Below are 19,749 nucleotides of genomic sequence, written 5' to 3'. Positions count from 1 at the left end.
CATTATGGTTTTTAGTATAAAAATTTATTCAACCATATGAAGTTGTAGATGTTTGTCATATAGTAGCATTTTGTTAAGAATTCATCGGACACTTACTTACTAATGACATTGAAATGGTTGCTTATTGATGCGAACTGTCTAGGGTTAGATACTACAATTAAATCCTGACTTGGTGTTTTAGAGGTTAAAAAGTTACCGCTAAACATGAAAGTACTGAGTTTGGCTACTAATGATGTTGTGGACGTGCACTCCTGAAGTGTCTTACACTACGATAAAACAGTTGTCTAGAGTTTTATGGTTTCTAGTGCTTATCTATTGACATTTCATAATGTAAATCATAAAATTATTTATTTTCTAAATATAATCATAAGCATTTTCTGTAATGAAGAAACAAATATATATTTATGTACATTTGTTATCTTTGGATGTGTTATATCTTCAAATATAACGTCTGGGAAGAAAAACGTCAGTCGTAATATTGCAGCATATCAATGGATAATGATTTTCATCCAGTTAGTATTAACCCATTTTCGTTGTATTAAATGAATTCTATGCATTAACTCCTAAATCTAATTCTTTATTGATTCTCAGTAGATTTTAATTTATGATGATTTATTTGTGTTCAATGACACCTATTCAGTTGATAAACTTCTGCAATTCAATAATCATTCAGTTGATATTGTAATTTAATTGACTTAAATGTAAATCAATCTTCTTTGTTTCCTTCTAATAAATCTTTCCTTATGAAGTATCTTGGATTAAAAGAGAGGAGAAATATTGTATATATTATCACAGTTGCCGTTATAGATATCACTGCTATCCCTCTCTTTAAAAAAAAATTATTTTCCGTATGTTAAAATAATAAAAAATTCATATAATATTTGCATTACCATCTTTATCCAATTAAGATTATATGGTGAACAGTTATGAATATATTCTTAATTATTCCTACTTGCTTACGCCTGTTACCCCTCCTGAAGGAACATAGGCCGATCACCAGCATTCTCCATCCAACCATGTCACAAGCAATCCTTTCCAGTTTTTTCCAGTCAACATTCATCCTTTTCATGTCAGCTCCCAATTCTCAGCGCAATGTGTTCCTTGGTATTCCGATTTTATGTTCCCCTTCAGGATTCAAAGTTAACGATTGCCTCGTGATGCAGTTTGGTGATTTCCACAATATATGTCCTATCCACTTCCAGCGTCTTTTCCTAATTTCCTCTTCAGATAGAAGCTGGTTTGTTTTCTCCCATAGTAAGCTGTTGCTGATGGTATCCAGTGAACGGACATTGAATGTCTTGCGTAGACAACTGTTTATAAATATTTGTACTTTTGTGATGATGGTTGTAGTAGTAATCTGAATTTCAGCTCTGTACAGTAGAACTGTCTTGACATTCGCATTGAAGATTCTCACTTTGATATTGGTTGAGAGACAGTTGTTTTGAGTTCCATATGTTCTTCGACTGTAGGAATGCTGTCCTTGCTTTGCCAATCCTTGCCTTTACATCGGCATCAGATCCTTCACGTTCATCGGTGATGCTGACCAGGTACGTGAACGTTTTCACCTGTTCCAGGGTTTCGCCATGAAGTGTGATTGGGTTGGTGTTCTCCGTGTTGTATTTGAGGATCTTGCTTTTCCCTTGTGTATGTTGGAGCCTACTGTTGCAGTGGCTTCTGCCACATTGGCTGTCTTCGCCTGAATTTGTTGGTGTGTATGGGATAGAAGAGCTGGGTGATCTGCGAAGTCCGAATCGTCTAATTGGTTCTAAAATGTTTATTATATTCTGTGCTTCCCCCTCAGATGTCGAAGTCTTCATAATCCAGTCAATCATCGGAAAAAAGAGGAAGGGTGATAGTAGACAACCTTGTCTGACTCCGGTCCTCACTTGGTATGCATCTATGAGCTGCGCTACATGCCGCAATATGCAGTGTAGTCCGTCGTATGAATTCCGGATAATGTTGACAATCTTCTGAGGAACTACATAGTGTCGAAGTTTTCATAATATTCTTCCGCCCACACTGTCAAACGCCTTCTCATAATCAATGATGTTGGTGTTTAGTGACGAGTTCCACTTAACTGATTGTTCAACGATAATCCGTAGTGTCGCAATCTGGTCTGTGCACGACCGATCCTTACGGAATCCAGCATATTGATCTCGAAGTCGAGTGTCTACTGCCTCTTCCATTCGGTTCAGTAAACTATGATGAGAACTCTTCCTGGTACTGATAAAGAAATGATGCCTCTGTAATTCTCACATTTGCTCAGATCGCCTTTCTTTGATATCTTCATGAGGTATCCTGCCTTCCAATCTGTCGGTGGCGCTTGTTCTCCCTCCCGAATCTTCTTGAATAGAAGGTGAAGCATGTTTTCAGTTACTTCTATGTCTGACTTCAGTGCTTCTGCTGGTATATTGTCAGGTCCTGCCGCTTTCCCGCTCTTGATTTGGCTGATGGCCATCTTGACTTCTTCGATCGTTGGTGAAGTGACAGGAATAGGAAGGTCATTGTGTGCTGCTTCGATGTTCGGTGGATTCAATGGGGCTGGTCTATTCAGCAGTTCCTCGAAGTATTCTGCCAATCTTTTCCTCTGTTCTTGAATCTCAGTGATTGTCTTTCCTTCTTTGTCCTTGACTGGTCTCTGTGCTTTGCTATATCTCCCTGCCAGTTTCTTCGTTGTATCATGTAGTTGTTTCATATTCTCTTCTCTTGCAGCTTTTTCTGCCGTCGTTGCTACTTCTCCCATGTATTTCTGCTTGTCAGCTTTAATGCTTTTCTTCACTTCCCTGTTTGCTTCTGCGTAGTCTGCTTGTGCTTTGACTTTCTCTGCTCGTGTTTGGCTGTTGTTAATTGCTAGTTTCTTGTTCTTCCTTTCTTGAATTTTGTCCAGGGTTCCCATAGAGATCCATTCCTTGTGATGATGCTTCTTAGGACCAAGAACCTCCTGACACGTCGAAGTTAGTGCTTCTTTTATCCCTTTCCAGTTGTCCTCCAAAGTAGTTTCTTGTTCTTTCAGTAGATCCTGTAGAGCTTGGAACCTGTTGTTGAGAGTTATCTTGAATTCGTTGAGTTTGTCAGTATCTCGAAGGAAAGCTGAATTGAAGCTATGTAATGATGTTCCCCCACTTGTCCAGGTGGTAATCTAAAGCTATGTCAGCTCCTCTCCTGGTTCTTACATCTCCCATTGTCATTCGGAATTTTATGTTGATACAAATATGATCCATCTGGTTCTCTGTGGTTTGGTCCGGTGAGATCCATGTAGCTTTGTGTATGTGCTTGTGTGGAAATATTGTGTCGCCTATAATCAATTTGTTGAATGCACATAGATTTGCAAATCTCTCCCCATTTTCATTTCTCTCTCCTAGTCCATGTCGTCCAATTGTATCTTCATATCTGGTGTTGTCCAGTCCGACTTTAGCCTTTAGATCTTCCATCAGGATAGTGAGGTCCTTTCTTGAGCACTTAGCCATGATTGATTGTAGCCGCTCATAAAACTGATCACTATCGTTGTCGTTGCTTCCATTGGTGGGTGCATAACATTGGATAACATTCATTATGATCCCCTTCTTCTTTGTTTTGAATGATGTTTTGATGATTCTGGATCCGTGAGATTCCCATCCCACAAGTGCATTTCGTGCTTCTCTGGACAGCATTAGAGAACTCCCCTGAGTGTGTGGAGCATTTCCCTCTTTGTGACCGGAGTACAGTAGCATCTCTCCCATATCTAACCTTTTTTGTCCAGCTTGTGTCCAATGAGTATCGCTGATTCCAAGTACTACCAATTTGTATCTCCTCATTTTCATCGCTATTTGACTGGTCCTTTCCGTCGCCCACATTGTCCGGATGATTCATATACCTATAAAAATTATTGCTTCGGTTGTTAGAAGAGGCGTCGGTCTCGTGACTTCCGAAAAATCTCGACTTTTATCCTGAGACGTCATAATTCTTCCTTCAACTCGGAGGGCAGAATTTGAATGGTTTAGTTTGTTTAATCTGGTTGGCGTATTTTAACAAGATTTTCTTCTGCGGGATGGGGTTTCCGACTCCCATGCTCAACCCTCCTCCTTTAGCCGGGCTAGGGACCGGTAACAGTCCTAGAAGAGCTACAGGCGGCGTTATTCTTACTTATAGTAAAGAGTAGAAATTATAATTCAATGAGATTATTTTTGAAAAAATGTATATCTTAATAAACAAATTTGGTCAAATGCAAGTCATAATGTTGTTTTTTTTTAAAAAATCTTTAATATTTTGGAAAATACCACTATAGTAATTTAGTTACACTAAAAATTTCAATGGTGACTGATCACTTGGCGAGACTAAACTATATGGACGAGCCGATCAGAAGCTTTCGCGGTTTTTCAAGGTCACGGCGCTAAGTTCAGTACCTGATGCCTACGTACGGTCGGTTTACAACGGATTTTAGTGAAGACGTGATAATTCAGCGTCTACAAGAGAAGTGATCATAAGATTTTGGCGTGAAATCCAACTATCCATTTGTATAAATAGAGTTTTGGCATTATAGCTGATGTCAGTTCGTGATGAAAACCCTAAGTATAATTCCTAACCTTAACCATGAGCTGTAAATCATAATTTGAATTCTTCACACAGGTTTATTTAGTCTTAGTTATTATGTTGACACTCTCAGAGTCGCTCTAGCGTCGCTCAAAGGTCGTCCATAATTTATAGTCTCATCCTTAACCCTAAACCATAACCCAAAACCATACCAACAACATTGAAGCTATGTGGTCGAGGCTAAAAGAATTTTTGAGACCTTATCATGGTTCCAGAGGTCGACTACTATAGAGCCACATGGATGAGTTCCTGTACCGGATGCACTATGATTTTAGAACTTCTGAACCTATATCTAACCTTGATAAGTTTTTGAGTCATGTAAAAGAACAGTATCCCCTTTAATTTTTGAGTTTTGTATAATATATTTTTACTGTATACTAACTGTCTTCTGATTGGCTAATATTTGTCAAGGTCATTTTAGATTCGTTCAAAGGTCGTCCATGTAGTTTAGTCTCGCCGATCACTTTAATTAAAGTTAAATATGATAGGTAGTTTCCGGAAACTAGGAACGTATGGATTTCTCGAGAAAGGTAGATGTGTCGTAGATTTCTAAAAAAGGATTTAACAAAAACTAACAATCATAGATAGTCGGAGTTCACCGAGTGTTTCATCACAGAAACTCAAAGGCTGGAGAAATATTTAAGAAGACAATACAAAATACAATACAAAGTGTGGCGTGTGCTACTGATATCGACAGATATCAGTAGTATATATCATCAATCGAAAGTGAATTGTCTGGCGCAGAAGGTTAAGAAGATAGAAGAAAAGAGAACGGGAACAGAGAATGATTGCTGTGGAAATGAAGGGATAGTGAAATATGAGACGGTTGATTGACATTTGCAAATGGAATAGTCAGTTTTGAGAAAATTGTCATTCTGCAAATTAAGTATTTACTGTATGGTTCTCAGGTTTTACTAAGATATTCTGTAATTTTGTGTCCAAACACATTCAATTGTCCCCACTTGTGTTCTCGTTCACTACATCAATAGTTTTATTGACAATGAAAGTCATTAAGTTATGAATAGATATAAGCCTTTTGTCAATCTTTATGTTTTATTGAGTTACGAAGGTTTGGAATAAGTACGTAGATTCATAACATTTTTAGAAAATATTCAATATTGAGCAACTTAGGTTATGTGTCTGTCATACAGAAAAAGCATTAATCGTTTTCTTTAATAGATTATAGACTAGACGAACCTATTGATTATCATTTTATTTGCGTGACAGGCCTAATAAAACTGATTACCTTTTTCGGTTCTCACATGATAAGACTCATGTCTTACACATCGAAGTAGCTATTATAGTTATCAATATATATGTAGGTAGTCATATTGTCTTATTCTGCTGTTAAATGTTGTTTGTATATCTTTTATAAAATCCATTTACAGGACTGACAAACTTACTGACGTTGATATTTTTGGTACACATTTTTTATTCAATATAACTCCATAAAACAGAAATAATGACAAAAGGTATCCACCACTTATAAGTTAATGACTCTCATGATCAGAGCAAAATATATACAAAGCTAGTAAATACTTAATGAAATTACTTATCAATAGATCCAAAAAATCTATTAGTAATACACTCAAATAAAGTTTTGAAAAAGATAACAAATAATTAAATACATAGTTGAAATCATGATTCAATTGAAGCTAGACTACCATGGAAAACCTGGAAGCACTGGACGGCCGTTTCGTCCTATTGTGGTACTCTTTAGCAGTGCGCATTCACGATCCCGCCTCGCGAGCACTTAACCTCTAGACCACTGAGCCGGCATCGAAAGGTGTTAATGTCTAACGTCAAACAATCCACGAAGTTGAGCAACCACTTCATCAATATCTTCAGTGAGTTGATACCTCCCAACAGATGATTAAAATCTTTAAATCGAATTATTAATTTGATGTCCTAGAAACCGTTTGGCCTTGAATATTATTGATCATAAGAAGACAAAAATTATTTACATTTTTGTTATATCGTGTGACCTCTTAATACATAAACGTCCAATGATACATAAAATACGTACGAGCAGTCTTGAGTGCGTATAGGCCCTGCTTTCTGCCTAGCCCAGCCAGTTGAGTGCAGAACACAAATAACAGCCTCGGCAATATGAATCATTATTTACAAACACACTGGGTTTTTATACAAACCAAAGTAATCAATAAACTGATTATAACTCAAGAATCGTATGATAATAAGTCAAGGTCAAAATAAAGCTAATGATAAGAGAAATACGAATATGAATAGTTCAGTTACGTAATAATTGTACAATAGGAAATAGGCATATTACATTGATCCATAAATAGACCTAAAAGTTACCATTCGTAATTCACCGGGGGATATAACAATTTTATAATTTAATATACAATAAATTTTGTTCACATTGTGATCACATGTTTAATCATTTATTCATTTAGTTAAATCTTAACATGTGACATATGACCTACATTAAATTATGTTGTATTTTTCTTTAAAGAAAATAAATAAGAACTTCATATAAAATTTTTTTGGAGTTAGACATAAACACCATTGGATGCCGGCTCAGTGGTCTAGAGGTTGAGCGGTCGCGCGCGAGACTGATAGGTCCTGGGTTCGAACCTCGCGAGGCGGGATCGTGGATGCGCACTGCTGAGGAGTCCCACAATAGGACGAAACGGACATCCAGTGCTTCCAGGTTTTCAGTGGTGGTCCAGCTTCAATTGACTCATGATTTCAACTACTGAAATTGATGTATATCAGTTTTGGGAAGTGGCATTGTTGAAGTCAAACTGCTACTAGTTGTTTTCCTCATGTTTGCAGAAGGTAAAGTTACTTGCAAAATTGTTTTATGCTAAATGTCCTGCAAAAAGTATTAACATTACTATTATAAGAAATGATGTACAAATTCTAGTTTATTTTAGGAACACCAAACATCGTTCCTTGAATTCTTTGTACAACTATGTTGATGACATAAGATCGTGACTGACTAGAATGGAATATAAGGACTGGCATTATTTGATAAAAACTTGACATCGGGAATCTGTAGATTGGTTAAGTAAAATTAGGAAGAAAGCTCAAAAGTAAATTCTTTAAATACTCAAAAACATCAGATCAACATATATTTATTCAGTGCTTCTGAAAGCATCTGAAAATAATACATACTTTACACTGTTCGATTCTTATGAATAACTAACCTTTCGAATTCAAAGGTTCATATCAACTCAGATAATGAGTATCAGGTATTGTGACTTAACTGATTCAATATTCTTTATTTCTGTTTAAAACTGGGGATCTAGAATTAGTTGATTTGTTTGAATAAAGCAAGAACAATAAGTGTAGCAGAATGAAGGGGATTCATTAATTTTGTGAACTCTCTTCAGGTCCGTATAACCTAATAGGAATAATTATTATTATTTATAGCCGATTTACATGATTTATATCATATTAATGAAGATTAGTAGGATTACGACGTCAACAAGAATATTTTTTTCATTTTTGAGTCTTCATGAGCTGCATTTATCTTACTATATTTTATGGTTATTACATAGCTTTGTCATCAATAGTCATTCTTTGGAAACATGTCTCCATGTGTTTTAAAATTTTCCTTCTAGAATTTTCACATTTGATAATGTATAAATAATCATCCACTTCATATTTCTTCTATATTTGTAGTTATTCTAACTCCGTCTGTATCTCCTCCGAGGGCTACTGCCGGTCCCAAGGCCGGGTAAAGGAGGAGGGTTGGGCATGGGGTTAGCGACCCCATCCCGTAGAAAATCAACTTGCTAAAAAAACGATAACCAGAATTATTCTCTCTAGGTTGTAAGCACCTGACAAGAATCCACAAAATTAATGAATTCTTGCCGAGAGTAAGAACAAATATTTCAACAGAATAGTATGAATTCATTTTATGTTGTTTGGTTTTTGTCAGCCATCAACAGCATAATTACAAAATGGGTTTGAATTACTTACATGAAAGTGTTTAAATATAACACGCTGTAAGTAGTTGACAAGAATCAAACAAAATAAAATTAATTCATGCTATTCTGCTCAAATGTTTTGTTCTTGCTCTATTCAAGATGATGTTAGTTATCACATTAATACTTAAGGATATTTTATGCCACGAACTCTTCGAAGATAAAAATTTTCCTTCATTAGTTGACCTTTCCAAAGGATAATTTTAAACGTAATGAAAAAACGCTAAATCACTTACATCACCTGTTCAACGATGAAAAGTGATAGGAGGATGCAATATTGAAGTGAATTACTTTTCTATCTATATCTCTAAGCTTGACATTTCTGTGAATCGTATCTTGCTCACGGTATTCAGTCGGTAACAAACAAATTGGTTTTAGAATATCTTAGAATACTTTTTAAGTAAATTTCAAAGAACGATCTAAGATACTACATATGAAATTGTCTTATTTTTGTATTTTTGAGGTTTTGAAAATCCAAGAATCGAAGGCGAAGTTATACTCAACAACTACTTTTGAAGTCTGCATTGGAGAATCACGCAAACCTGAGATGATAGAGAAGATTTGTAGCTCAGATGAATGGTTTTGATGGAGCTCAGAGAACAAAGTCCTATCAAAATTAGAAAAATTCCCATATTGTGATTTAGAACAACAAATATAAGCGAACAATATTGTTTTCGATTAGATCCTCATCAGGCTATACTCTAATATACAGTAATATTTATATGCATATACGAAATTATTAAACCAATCAAAGCAGTTTATGAGTCAATGATAACAGTGGAATAGATTACATAATCACACGATTCACTTAAACCCACCGGATCGAACACGCCACGACTATATGGTCTACCCAAAGTTCACAAGGCAGGTCTTCCGCTTCGTCCAGTTTTAGACATCTATAATTCACCCTACCATAAAACTGCAAAGTGGTTAGTTCAAATCCTGGAACCCTTATACAAACTAGTCGTCAACAAAAGCGTGAAAGACGTTTTTGATTTCATTTCGAAGGTTGAACATATGAACTTAAGTGGTAAGCGGATGATATCTCTAGATGTTGCTTCCCTGTTCACCAACGTTCCACTAACTGAGACTATTGATTTTGTGTGTCAACAATTACATGAAAAACAAATCAATGTCGGAATTCCTGAGGTCAGTCTTAAAGAGTTACTTTTGAAATGTACAATGAATGTTCATTTTGTCTTTAATAATACATATTATAGACAAATTGATGGTATAGCGATGGGTTCACCTCTAGGTCCTATCCTAGCGGACTTTTTTTCTTGCGAAACTAGAGAATGGACCCCTCAAAGATGTTATCAACAAGCTTGACTTCTATTGTCGGTACGTTGATGACACTTTTATTATCGTGGATCAGGACATTGGCAAAGTCGAACTACTCGAACAGTTTAACAATAAACACCAAGCTATTAAATTCACATGCGAAGAGGAAATAGATAATAAATTAAATTTCCTTGACGTATTGTTAATAAAAAAAGCGGACGGTTCCATCAGTAGAAGTGTGTTTAGGAAAACCTCTTCATCTAGCCGGTACACACACTTCTTAAGCTTCGTACCTATCTACTATAAAAGGAACTTAGTCAAATGTCTGGCAAATAGAGCTAGGAAGATTTGCTCAGTCGATTCTATCAACAATGAATTGGAGGTTATCCATAATATGTTGATTGAAAGGGGTTATACAAAAGGATTCCTGATGAAACACTTGCATTTAACAAATAAAAAAATAAAGATATCAACAGCTGCGAAGAAACCACTCTTCCTGAAACTACAATTCAACGGCGATTTAGCTGATGATGTACAACGGGATAGACTGACTAAAGCAGTTAAGAGAACGTTTAATGCAGCCGACCTCTTTCTTTCTTACTCGACACGATCTATGGTGATTCCCCAACTAAAGGATAAGTTGCCTGGTTATGCCACTTCTATGTGTATCTATAAATTCAGCTGCTCCTGTGGAGAAAGCTATATTGGGCGCACTACCAGACAACTGAACCAAAGAGTTAGTGAACACCTCCCTTCGTGGTTAGGAAAAGGTATGGTCAAGTCGATACGGAGCTCGATTCTTTCACACTTGATTGATAGCGGTCATGAAGTTGACAGAAACCAGTCTTTTAAAGTTATTTACCGTATTCCTACTACTTTTCCTTATGGGGTTCGATCTCGTCTCTTACACATAGCAGAAGCTATAGGAATTCGATCCAACAACCCAAGTCTTTGTGTTCATAAGAAATTTGTAACACCCTTATCCCTCCCTTGGCCTTAATAAATAATTTATTTTCCATACTCTTTCTTCGTTTATTTTTCTTCACCCCCTATCAATTATTTACTTATAATTTTTCTAATATTGGCTTCCAATTATCTAAACACTTCTTATTACGTAATCTTATAATTTCTATGAATGTTATCTCAGTGTCTTTATTTTTCTAATCATTGACCTATTTTCCTATTATGTAACATTGATTCAAGCCTTTTATTATTCTTATCACAACTAGTACACCTGTCATTACACTATCAATTTGTACTTTTCACTTATTATTAATTTTGATTATGTAATCTATTCCACTGTTATCATTGACTCATAAACTGCTTTGATTGGTTTAATAATTTCGTATATGCATATAAATATTACTGTATATTAGAGTATAGCCTGATGAGGATCTAATCGAAAACAATATTGTTCGCTTACATATGTTGTTCTATCAAAATTACGCAAACCTATACGTTTAAATTATTGGTTTGTTCTCAAACTGAAGATAATGATATTTGGCGTCCTTGTGACTGAATAAAGCACAAGGTACTAGAGCCCAATCATTTCGAGATTTTTTTACGAACCTTATGAAATGTTAACAAACTAGTCCACTTAATTATATCATCACAATCTCTAATTGATCTATAATTATTTTAAATTGTCCCAAATTTTGATTTTTAGTCAGGTCTTTATTTTTAGTTTTACACAAAGAGAGCTTGTTAGTGATGAACAGGATAAAATGACTCAAAGGTTGCTAAGTGATATAGTGTTAAGGAAGACCTACTGCTTTTTAAAATATTAAGTTACCAAGAATCTCGATTTGAATTGTTTGACGATAGATATAAACACTGTTGAAAGGCTGTTAAGTGGTCTTTGGGTTCAGCGTTCAGTCGAGAGTCCGAATGTCTTGGGTTCGACTCCTTTATGCGAGATTGTGGGTGCATAGTGCTGAGTAGTCTCACACTAGAACGAGACAGCTATCTAGTGCCTTCAGGTTTCCAAGGATGGTCTAACTAAACCGAGAAGATAACGAATAAATAAAAAGCTATTATGATCATCTCAGTTGAAGTAGCAGAAATTATGGACAACAATAAGTTTACTTAAACTATAAATATCAATAAATGACAGAATAAATAATATAGGAAAGCATGTGCGATTACCCAGTTTTTTCAGGTAAAGGCGTACAATTATCTAATATTTAATAATTATAAGTGGAAAAATATATTTGAAATAGTCTCAGCGACTGAAATTTAAATAATTCCAACGTTTCATCTAGCCAACTTGTCATCAAAGATTTTGATTATTACCCTGAAGAAGTCCAGACAAGTTGGCTGGACGAAACGTTGGAATTATTTAAATTTCAATCTCTGAGACTATTTCAAATATAATTTTTCACATATAATGACTTCTCTATACTCGGCGCCCAATTTTTGTCAAATTATTCGTTCTAACCTTGACGAATATTCGTATAAAATATAATAATTATAATTTTTATCCTTATTCTGTAACCCGTCCTCATATAGACAATAACTCCATATTTCATTAATACTTTATTGTTATCAATAAAATCGAGCACCCCTAACCATACTAATACATTTGAATGAATATTTTGATAGAAACTGGACACTGAGAACATAGAAGACATTATTTGTATATAACTATATTTTAACTAATCTCAGAGATTGAAATTTAAATAATTAATCTAAGTCCATATACGTGTGTTTGACGAAACGTTAGAATTACTGAAATTTCAATCGCTCAAATTATTTCAAACATAATTTTACACAATTAATGTCACGTATCAAAATAGGTTGAAAGAAGGGATAATGAATAGCAAGTTTTGTATAAGTACCAAAGCAAAAGTGGACTAAGCATTTATGCATCAAAATATATTGGAGATAAACATTTCTGGTGATAACTGGATGATCTCTGATTTAATGTGAATATGATAATTGTTTAGTAAACGGAATACACGCATCGAGATATTAAATAAAAATGATTAGTTCAGAGAAGAGTTCTCTTTTAGGCGAATTCATTTTCAAAGCTGTACAATCGAAAATATGTATACTTATTTTACAGGCTGATACCAATACTGATAATAAACTTCTGTTAGACATGGTGACGATGAGGTAGAATAAACAAAGGTAATAAAATAATTTTATAAAACAAGGAAAGTTTAATAACCGTTTGATTGTTAATGACTTAAGGATTCATCGAAAGATACAGAAATTATCATCGGGATCTCCTTACCACTCTATAGCAAAGTGGCTGGCAAATCTCTTAGAACCCGTTAGAAAACGCATTTGTAGACGCTCCTTACGTTATACTTTTGAATTTATTGAACACATAAAAGAAGTGAATGTGAAGGACAAAATTATGTGATCTCTGGATGTCGAATCATTATTCACTAATGTTCCAGTCACAGGGACCATTAGTTTTATCTGCAAGTATGTAAATAATAATGAGATTAACATCTGAATACTGGATGTTTATTTGAAGGAACTATTACTACGTTGCACTTGCAATGTACAGTTTACATTCAACGACGTAATTCACAGACAAAAGGATGGCATAGCAGATTGCTTCATGGCCAGTTTAGAAAACAGCCTATAATCTACAACCTCCACTTGTATAAAAGGTATGTAGATGATATCTTTATCATTTGCGACAACAAATATGACTTGAGTCATCCAGCTTCTAAATAAATTTAATAATTGTCTCACAGCAATAAAATTCACACTAGAAGTTGAAAACAAACAAAATATTAACTTTCTCGATGTGGATATGACAAGAAAACAAGATGGTACTCTAAGAAGATCTATGTACAGGAAGCCCATGTGGAATGGCCAACTATCAAGTTTCCACAGCTGGGTTCTCATCATAATAATCTTAATAACAACGCTCGCTACAAGAATATGAAGAATCTGTATTCCCGAAGTCATAGGGGAAGAATTTGGCCTCTTGAAGGAGATACTTATCAAAAACGGGTATCCTTCTATATTCATTGATAAAAACATAAAATCGAAAACACGAATAATTACAGTAGAAAAGAAAACACTATACATGAACATCGACTTCAAGGGTGACAGAGCCACATTCATCTTAAAGTAGAGAATTTCTGATTCTTTAAAAAGAACAGCAACATTGCGAATAGTATTCCCCAGCCGATCACTTTTCACCAATAATCCTAAAGATAAATTATCTCATCTGACCAACTCAATGTGAATTTACCAATTTACCTGCTCATGTGGAGCTAGGTATATAGGTCGTTCGATGCGTACCTTGTCCAAAAGAATTCAAGAACATTATCCGGCGTTGCTAAAAAGAGTAGGAAACGGCTCAATAAGAAGTTCAATAGTCGAACACTTTGTGATTACTGGTCACTCAATCAAGACAGACTCTGCGTTCAAAGTCATCCACAAGGTAAGTAGAAGTCTTCCAAAGACAATTAGATTACATCTTCTTCGCATTTCCGAAGCAATAGCCACATATATATGGAAAAACCGGAATTGTGTATGCAAAAGAGACTGGTGCAACCTCTTCTTCTACCACGGTCTTAATGTTTTATAATTCTTTTTCTCTTTCTTCATGCTCATCTTCCTTTACAGTCATCTGCTTCACCTTAAATCTTCTACCCCCAACTGGTTTATTTGTGTTTCTAAGATCATCCTGATTACATTTAATCTCACATTCAACATTTTATTTTATCATGCTGAGCCATCCTTTCCAAATGATAATTTCTGTATCTTTCGATGAATCCTTAAGTCATTAACAATCAAACGGTTATTAAACTTTCCTTGTTTTATAAAATTATTTTATTACCTTTGTTTATTCTACCTCATCGTCACCATGTCTAACAGAAGTTTATTATCAGTATTGGTATCAGCCTGTAAAATAAGTATACATATTTTCGATTGTACAGCTTTGAAAATGAATTCGCCTAAAAGAGAACTCTTCTCTGAACTAGTCTTTCTTATTTAATATGATAATTAGCATTTCAACAACTTTTAATAAATTAACCAGATTTATTTTACACTTAAAAAACGGATCTACATATAGCCAAAGTCTTACATGTGTTTACATGATATTAAACTTCAAATAAATCATTTGCTTTGTATATAGCAAGTTTATTTCTGCTTTCCTTAAGTTGAGTCACTGAGTTCAAAGTATCAAGATTCTGAAGTACACCAAAGTTTGAACATAGTGATGACTTCCAACTAATTCTTTATGAACAGAACAATGATCAGCATATTTTCCTATAAAGATGATGGCTGAAACAAACGCTTATATTCATTTACCTAGAAATCAGCATTGTATATTAAATTATTTGACTAGTAAGATAGATACATAAGTCACTCAGATTGTTCTTGAATTATTATCTCATGATACAGAGGAATACTGTTGAGATTTACTTGAGTTAGAAACTCTAACGCCTAAAATGTAAATGTAAAAGTCCATTCACTTGAGGAATATGTTAAAAATTATCCATTTGCATTTATGATTATGATCCAAACAAATTTCTGTCCAAAATATAACCCCGATCTGTAAATTTTAACTTTATATTGAATCGTTAATAAAATACGCATATATATTGGTAACCTCCGGATTTTCGAACTGAAAAATGGTATTTGAATCTGTTTAAGGTTAGTTTAAGGCTGTGGAGAAATTGTAGGCTTGTTAGTTTCAGTAGCAATCTTCAGTGAAGATTATTGCAGATCATATGTAACATAATACAGACGGATTTTTATAAATTAAATATATTTACTATGTATCCTATTATAAATTCCATACTCATCTCATTTTATGCTATGGTATTTCTGATTATCTTCTTGTTTATTTTAACATTTAATACTTTCATGATTTTTCAGTTTATTTCAAACAGTGTAGATCTGAAGATGACAGTTCACTCAGTCAACATGAGAAGGAGAAAGTAGGCTCTTGACTCGGCAGTTACACTTACCTTTAATAATAAAACCAAAGAACGACAACTAACAGAGCGTAAGAAGCATTGAAATGAATAGGGTCGTAAGTATTTTATTCACATCTAAAGTTAACGAACTGTTGTGGAATAAGTGAAGGTTCCACCTCCGGGTGGAACATATGACATTAAGATCAGTATGTATCTTCGTAGTCTATACGAAAGTAGTATCAGACAAGGTAAAAATTACCACGTCATAAGAATATTAAAGCATTTAACTTTTATGAGTAAGACGGTTTTTTCTTGTGTAGAAATTATTAAATAAAATCTATTTTCGGTTATTCTGTCAATTTACGCTGGATTTATCGTTTGTGGTAAATTTGTCCCAGGACTTGAAAGCTTAAGTGTAATTATTCTAATTGACTCTATTCTCCATTATTTTACATGCATTCCAATCAAATAAATACGAATTTGCACCTTGATCACCATACATTCTGGCAGGTATTTAGCAGAACAGTATGGCGAAAATCACACTGATTGTGATTATACTTCAGAGACTGAAGTTTATTCCTTTGGTTCATACTGACCGTTATGTTTCCATTTTAGAAGGTGGGAGAACCTACATTAGATGATTGACTTAAGTCAGAAATTTTAATAGTTGAATTCGTGAGTCGATCTAAGTTGGACCACCATTGAAAACCTGGAAGCGTTGAACGGCTGTTTCGTCTTAGTATGGGACCTCTCAGAAGTATGCGTCAACGATCCCGAACACGAGACTCAAACCCAGGGCCTTTAGTCTTTCATGAGAACGCTTAACCTCTAGACCACTGAGCCGGCATCCAACGGTGCTAGTGTCTAAATTCAATCGACCCATGATCTTGAGAAAGTCACTAACTTTTAAAAGAGTTAAATAGCATCTAAGATTTGATAATGGTTCGATCTAAAATATTCAAGATATTTAAATTTGTTTATCTTATTAATAGTATGGTTTTAGTTATTTTCTACGTAATGTTATTTAAGTCCATATAAATAGGAAAGCAGTCCTGCCTATCATTTCCCTGTGTCAGAGATTAAGTGTATAACTGAATAACGACCCTGAATTCGACCAGTTATCGATGTGACCTTGAAATTTCCGAATCAATTGAATCTCAATTTACAACCAATCATATACTGCGTAGTTTCCGTCCATGTTTTTTTTATATAAAGCTACATAAATTGGCCTCGTTTGTGAATCCAATCGACTAAATACTACGAATTAATACGATTTAATAATGCCGTTAACATCACGTTCACCTTACGACAGTAAAACACTACTTGCTAAATATTATGATTTGCCTCAACCTGATGACAAAATTCAAGTTATGTACGTATGGATAGACGGAAGTGGAGAAAATTTACGCTGCAAAACAATGACTATGCAAGAAGAACCAAAAGTTCCAGAAGGTACGTTAACATTTTCAAAGGTTCATACTCCTTATTTTGTGAATGAATCTTTGAAGAGAAAACTTTGTTGAAGTAAATTATGTAATTGGCTGTTTATTAACTTCATTAAATTTCGTTTTGGAAATGTAACTAAAGATCAAAAATATCTGTTTTGTAACTGTAATGTTGTATAAGTAAAAATTTTTTTTTCTCTAATCCATATGAATTGCTAAAAAGCAACATTCATCGACAATTTAGGTTTATTTCATTATGGATTATAAACAAATACAATATATTTTAACTTAAGACCTCAGTGACGGTTTTTCCTTTCCATATCTTCTTTATAGTTATATATTTAACAGTACACTAGGTAAGGAATAACATAGTAACCGTCACAGCTAGGCTAAATCTTTTATAAACAAATAGAAAATATTTTTCATAGTTGAAAGCGTGAGTCAATTGAAGCCAGACCACCATGGAAAACCTGGAAGCACTGGACGGCCGTTTCGTCCCATTATGGGACTCTTCAGTGGCAGTGCGCATCCACGACCTCGCCTCACGAGATTTGAACCCAGGACCTACCAGTCTCGCGCCAGAGCCCTTAACCGATAGACCACTGAGCCGGCATCCCATGGTGTTTATGTCTAACTCTAACCGATCCACGAAGTTGAGCAATCATTCACCAGTTGTCTTCAGTGAGTTCCTATCTCACAACAGACGTGGTTTGAACTCCATTGGTCACTGCTTCTCACTAACACTCCAGGATTTACCTTTCGAAGTCAGTCACTAGTGAGCATATGATTATTATCAGAAGAGGTTTTTTGTGGAGATTTAGTATTTTTCATAGTTGAAAGCATGAGTCAATTGAAGCGGGTTCGAACCTCGCGAGGTGAGGTCGTGGATGTGCACTGCCACTGAGGAGTCCCAAAATAGGACGAAACGGCCGTTCAGTGCTTACAGGTTCTCCCTGGTGGTCTAACTTCAATTGACTCACGCTTTCAACTATGAAAAATACTAAATCTCCGCAAAAAACCCCTTCTGATAAAAATAGTAAATATTTGACTGATCATTGGATTTTTTGAAAGACTTTTTAGTTGGAGTTTAACAAGTAATGGATTAAAATACAATTTTAGAAGAATGATCAATAATAGACATACTGGAAAGAACATATAACTTTTAGAAATCTTATATTATTCGCTTACTCCTCATTTTGTTGAATATTCCAAATGTGAACTGTTATATCGTGTACTATAGATCAGCATATTTCTTAAATTTACAAACATTCACTTATTGGAAAAATATTTAATTCTGATAAAACTGGGTTAACTAATAAATTGAACGTATAAATCGATGTTTTAATTAGTCCCATACATATTAAGTTGATGGTATGTAATATCTCTTATTACCAGTTGATTGTTTATCTACTAAAATAGTTCGTTGTCAATAAGGTCAGTATGAAGATGAAATTAGAAATCTTAATTTTCAAGGAAAAGTTCAGTAGTTTCTGGCCAAGAGCTATAGTGCTTATATTATCATAGAGTTGAAAAATGTAATTAACACAAGTTGAGAATTGGTTTAAGTGGTGTAGTTTCATTTATTCTTAATCTTCCATCATATTTATAACGTTATTTCCATCGAAAGTTTCATTTGCCTCTCTGAACCATAAAACAATTCTAATAATTGTAATTTCAAATAGTTGAACCATGGATAAGTTAAAGAGAATTGATCGATATATTGATGTGTATTCGTTAGAATGATTACAGAATTTTGTATTATTGTTAGTTTTGTCTGAACATTTATGCTGTTGCACAAAAATGTAATTGAAGGTCTAATAAACCGAGTAGTATAACCAGTTATCTTACATGTACTGTAGCTTAAAGTTAGGTATACGAAACTACACTTGGTTACATTACTATTATTATTACTACCGACATTGAATGACTAGGCTACTTTCTTCCATTCTTTTGTTCAGAGTTGGAACAATTTCAATTAATACAAATGAATATTGACCTCTTTTCTAAAGTTCAATATGATGTTACTGCAGAAAATGCAAAACCGAAACATGTTCACATGCATTATTGAATAGAATTGATGTCAGAGTTTACAATGTTACTTGGGTTGAATTTGTGACATAAAATTTCAAATTATTCTTATGAAAATTGTCTGAAATTATAAAATTCAATAACATTTACCCAAATTACTTTCAAAATAATAAGTGTGACACTTTACTGATTGTAGATCATCTGATGTAGTGGCATAACTTGATGTTTTGATCTTTTTTCTTAATTACCTAAAATTCCTTATTAAATATGTGTAACTAGGTATGGTGTATTATTATTACAAAACATTTTAGAATTATGAAATGAATTAACCTCATGATCGAAACTTTCTAAATAAATAATTTGACATGACCCAATATATTCATGTAAACAATAAACTAATTGAACTAGGCAATGTACATATTTCTAAATTTCATCCAACTAATAATCATCACTTAGTTTTGATGATTAATTTATCAGAAGGGGTTTTGTGGAGATTTCAGTATTTTCATAGTTGAAATCATGAGTCAATTGAAGCTAGACCACCAGGGAAAACCTGGAAGCACTGGACGGCCGTTT

General features: G+C 34.4%; 1 protein-coding gene across 1 annotated transcript in view; it reads left to right on the top strand.

Moving 5' to 3' along the window:
* The first annotated feature begins 16,923 nt into the window (after positions 1 to 16,923).
* Positions 16,924 to 19,749, top strand: part of Smp_091460 (putative glutamine synthetase 1, 2 (glutamate-amonia ligase) (gs)) — an 18,397-nt gene continuing 15,571 nt past the window's right edge. Inside the window, exon 1 of the mRNA XM_018794797.1 lies at positions 16,924 to 17,152. Coding sequence (XP_018649174.1) covers positions 16,981 to 17,152 — 172 coding nt within the window. The 5' untranslated portion in view covers positions 16,924 to 16,980. The remainder of the gene's footprint in view (positions 17,153 to 19,749) is intronic.

The sequence above is a fragment of the Schistosoma mansoni genome, chromosome 1 (genome assembly GCF_000237925.1).
Source record: "Schistosoma mansoni strain Puerto Rico chromosome 1, complete genome".
NCBI classification, from domain to species: domain Eukaryota; kingdom Metazoa; phylum Platyhelminthes; class Trematoda; order Strigeidida; family Schistosomatidae; genus Schistosoma; species Schistosoma mansoni.
Note: the sequence above shows the minus strand (reverse complement) of the source record. Positions and strands in the feature narration are given on the sequence as shown.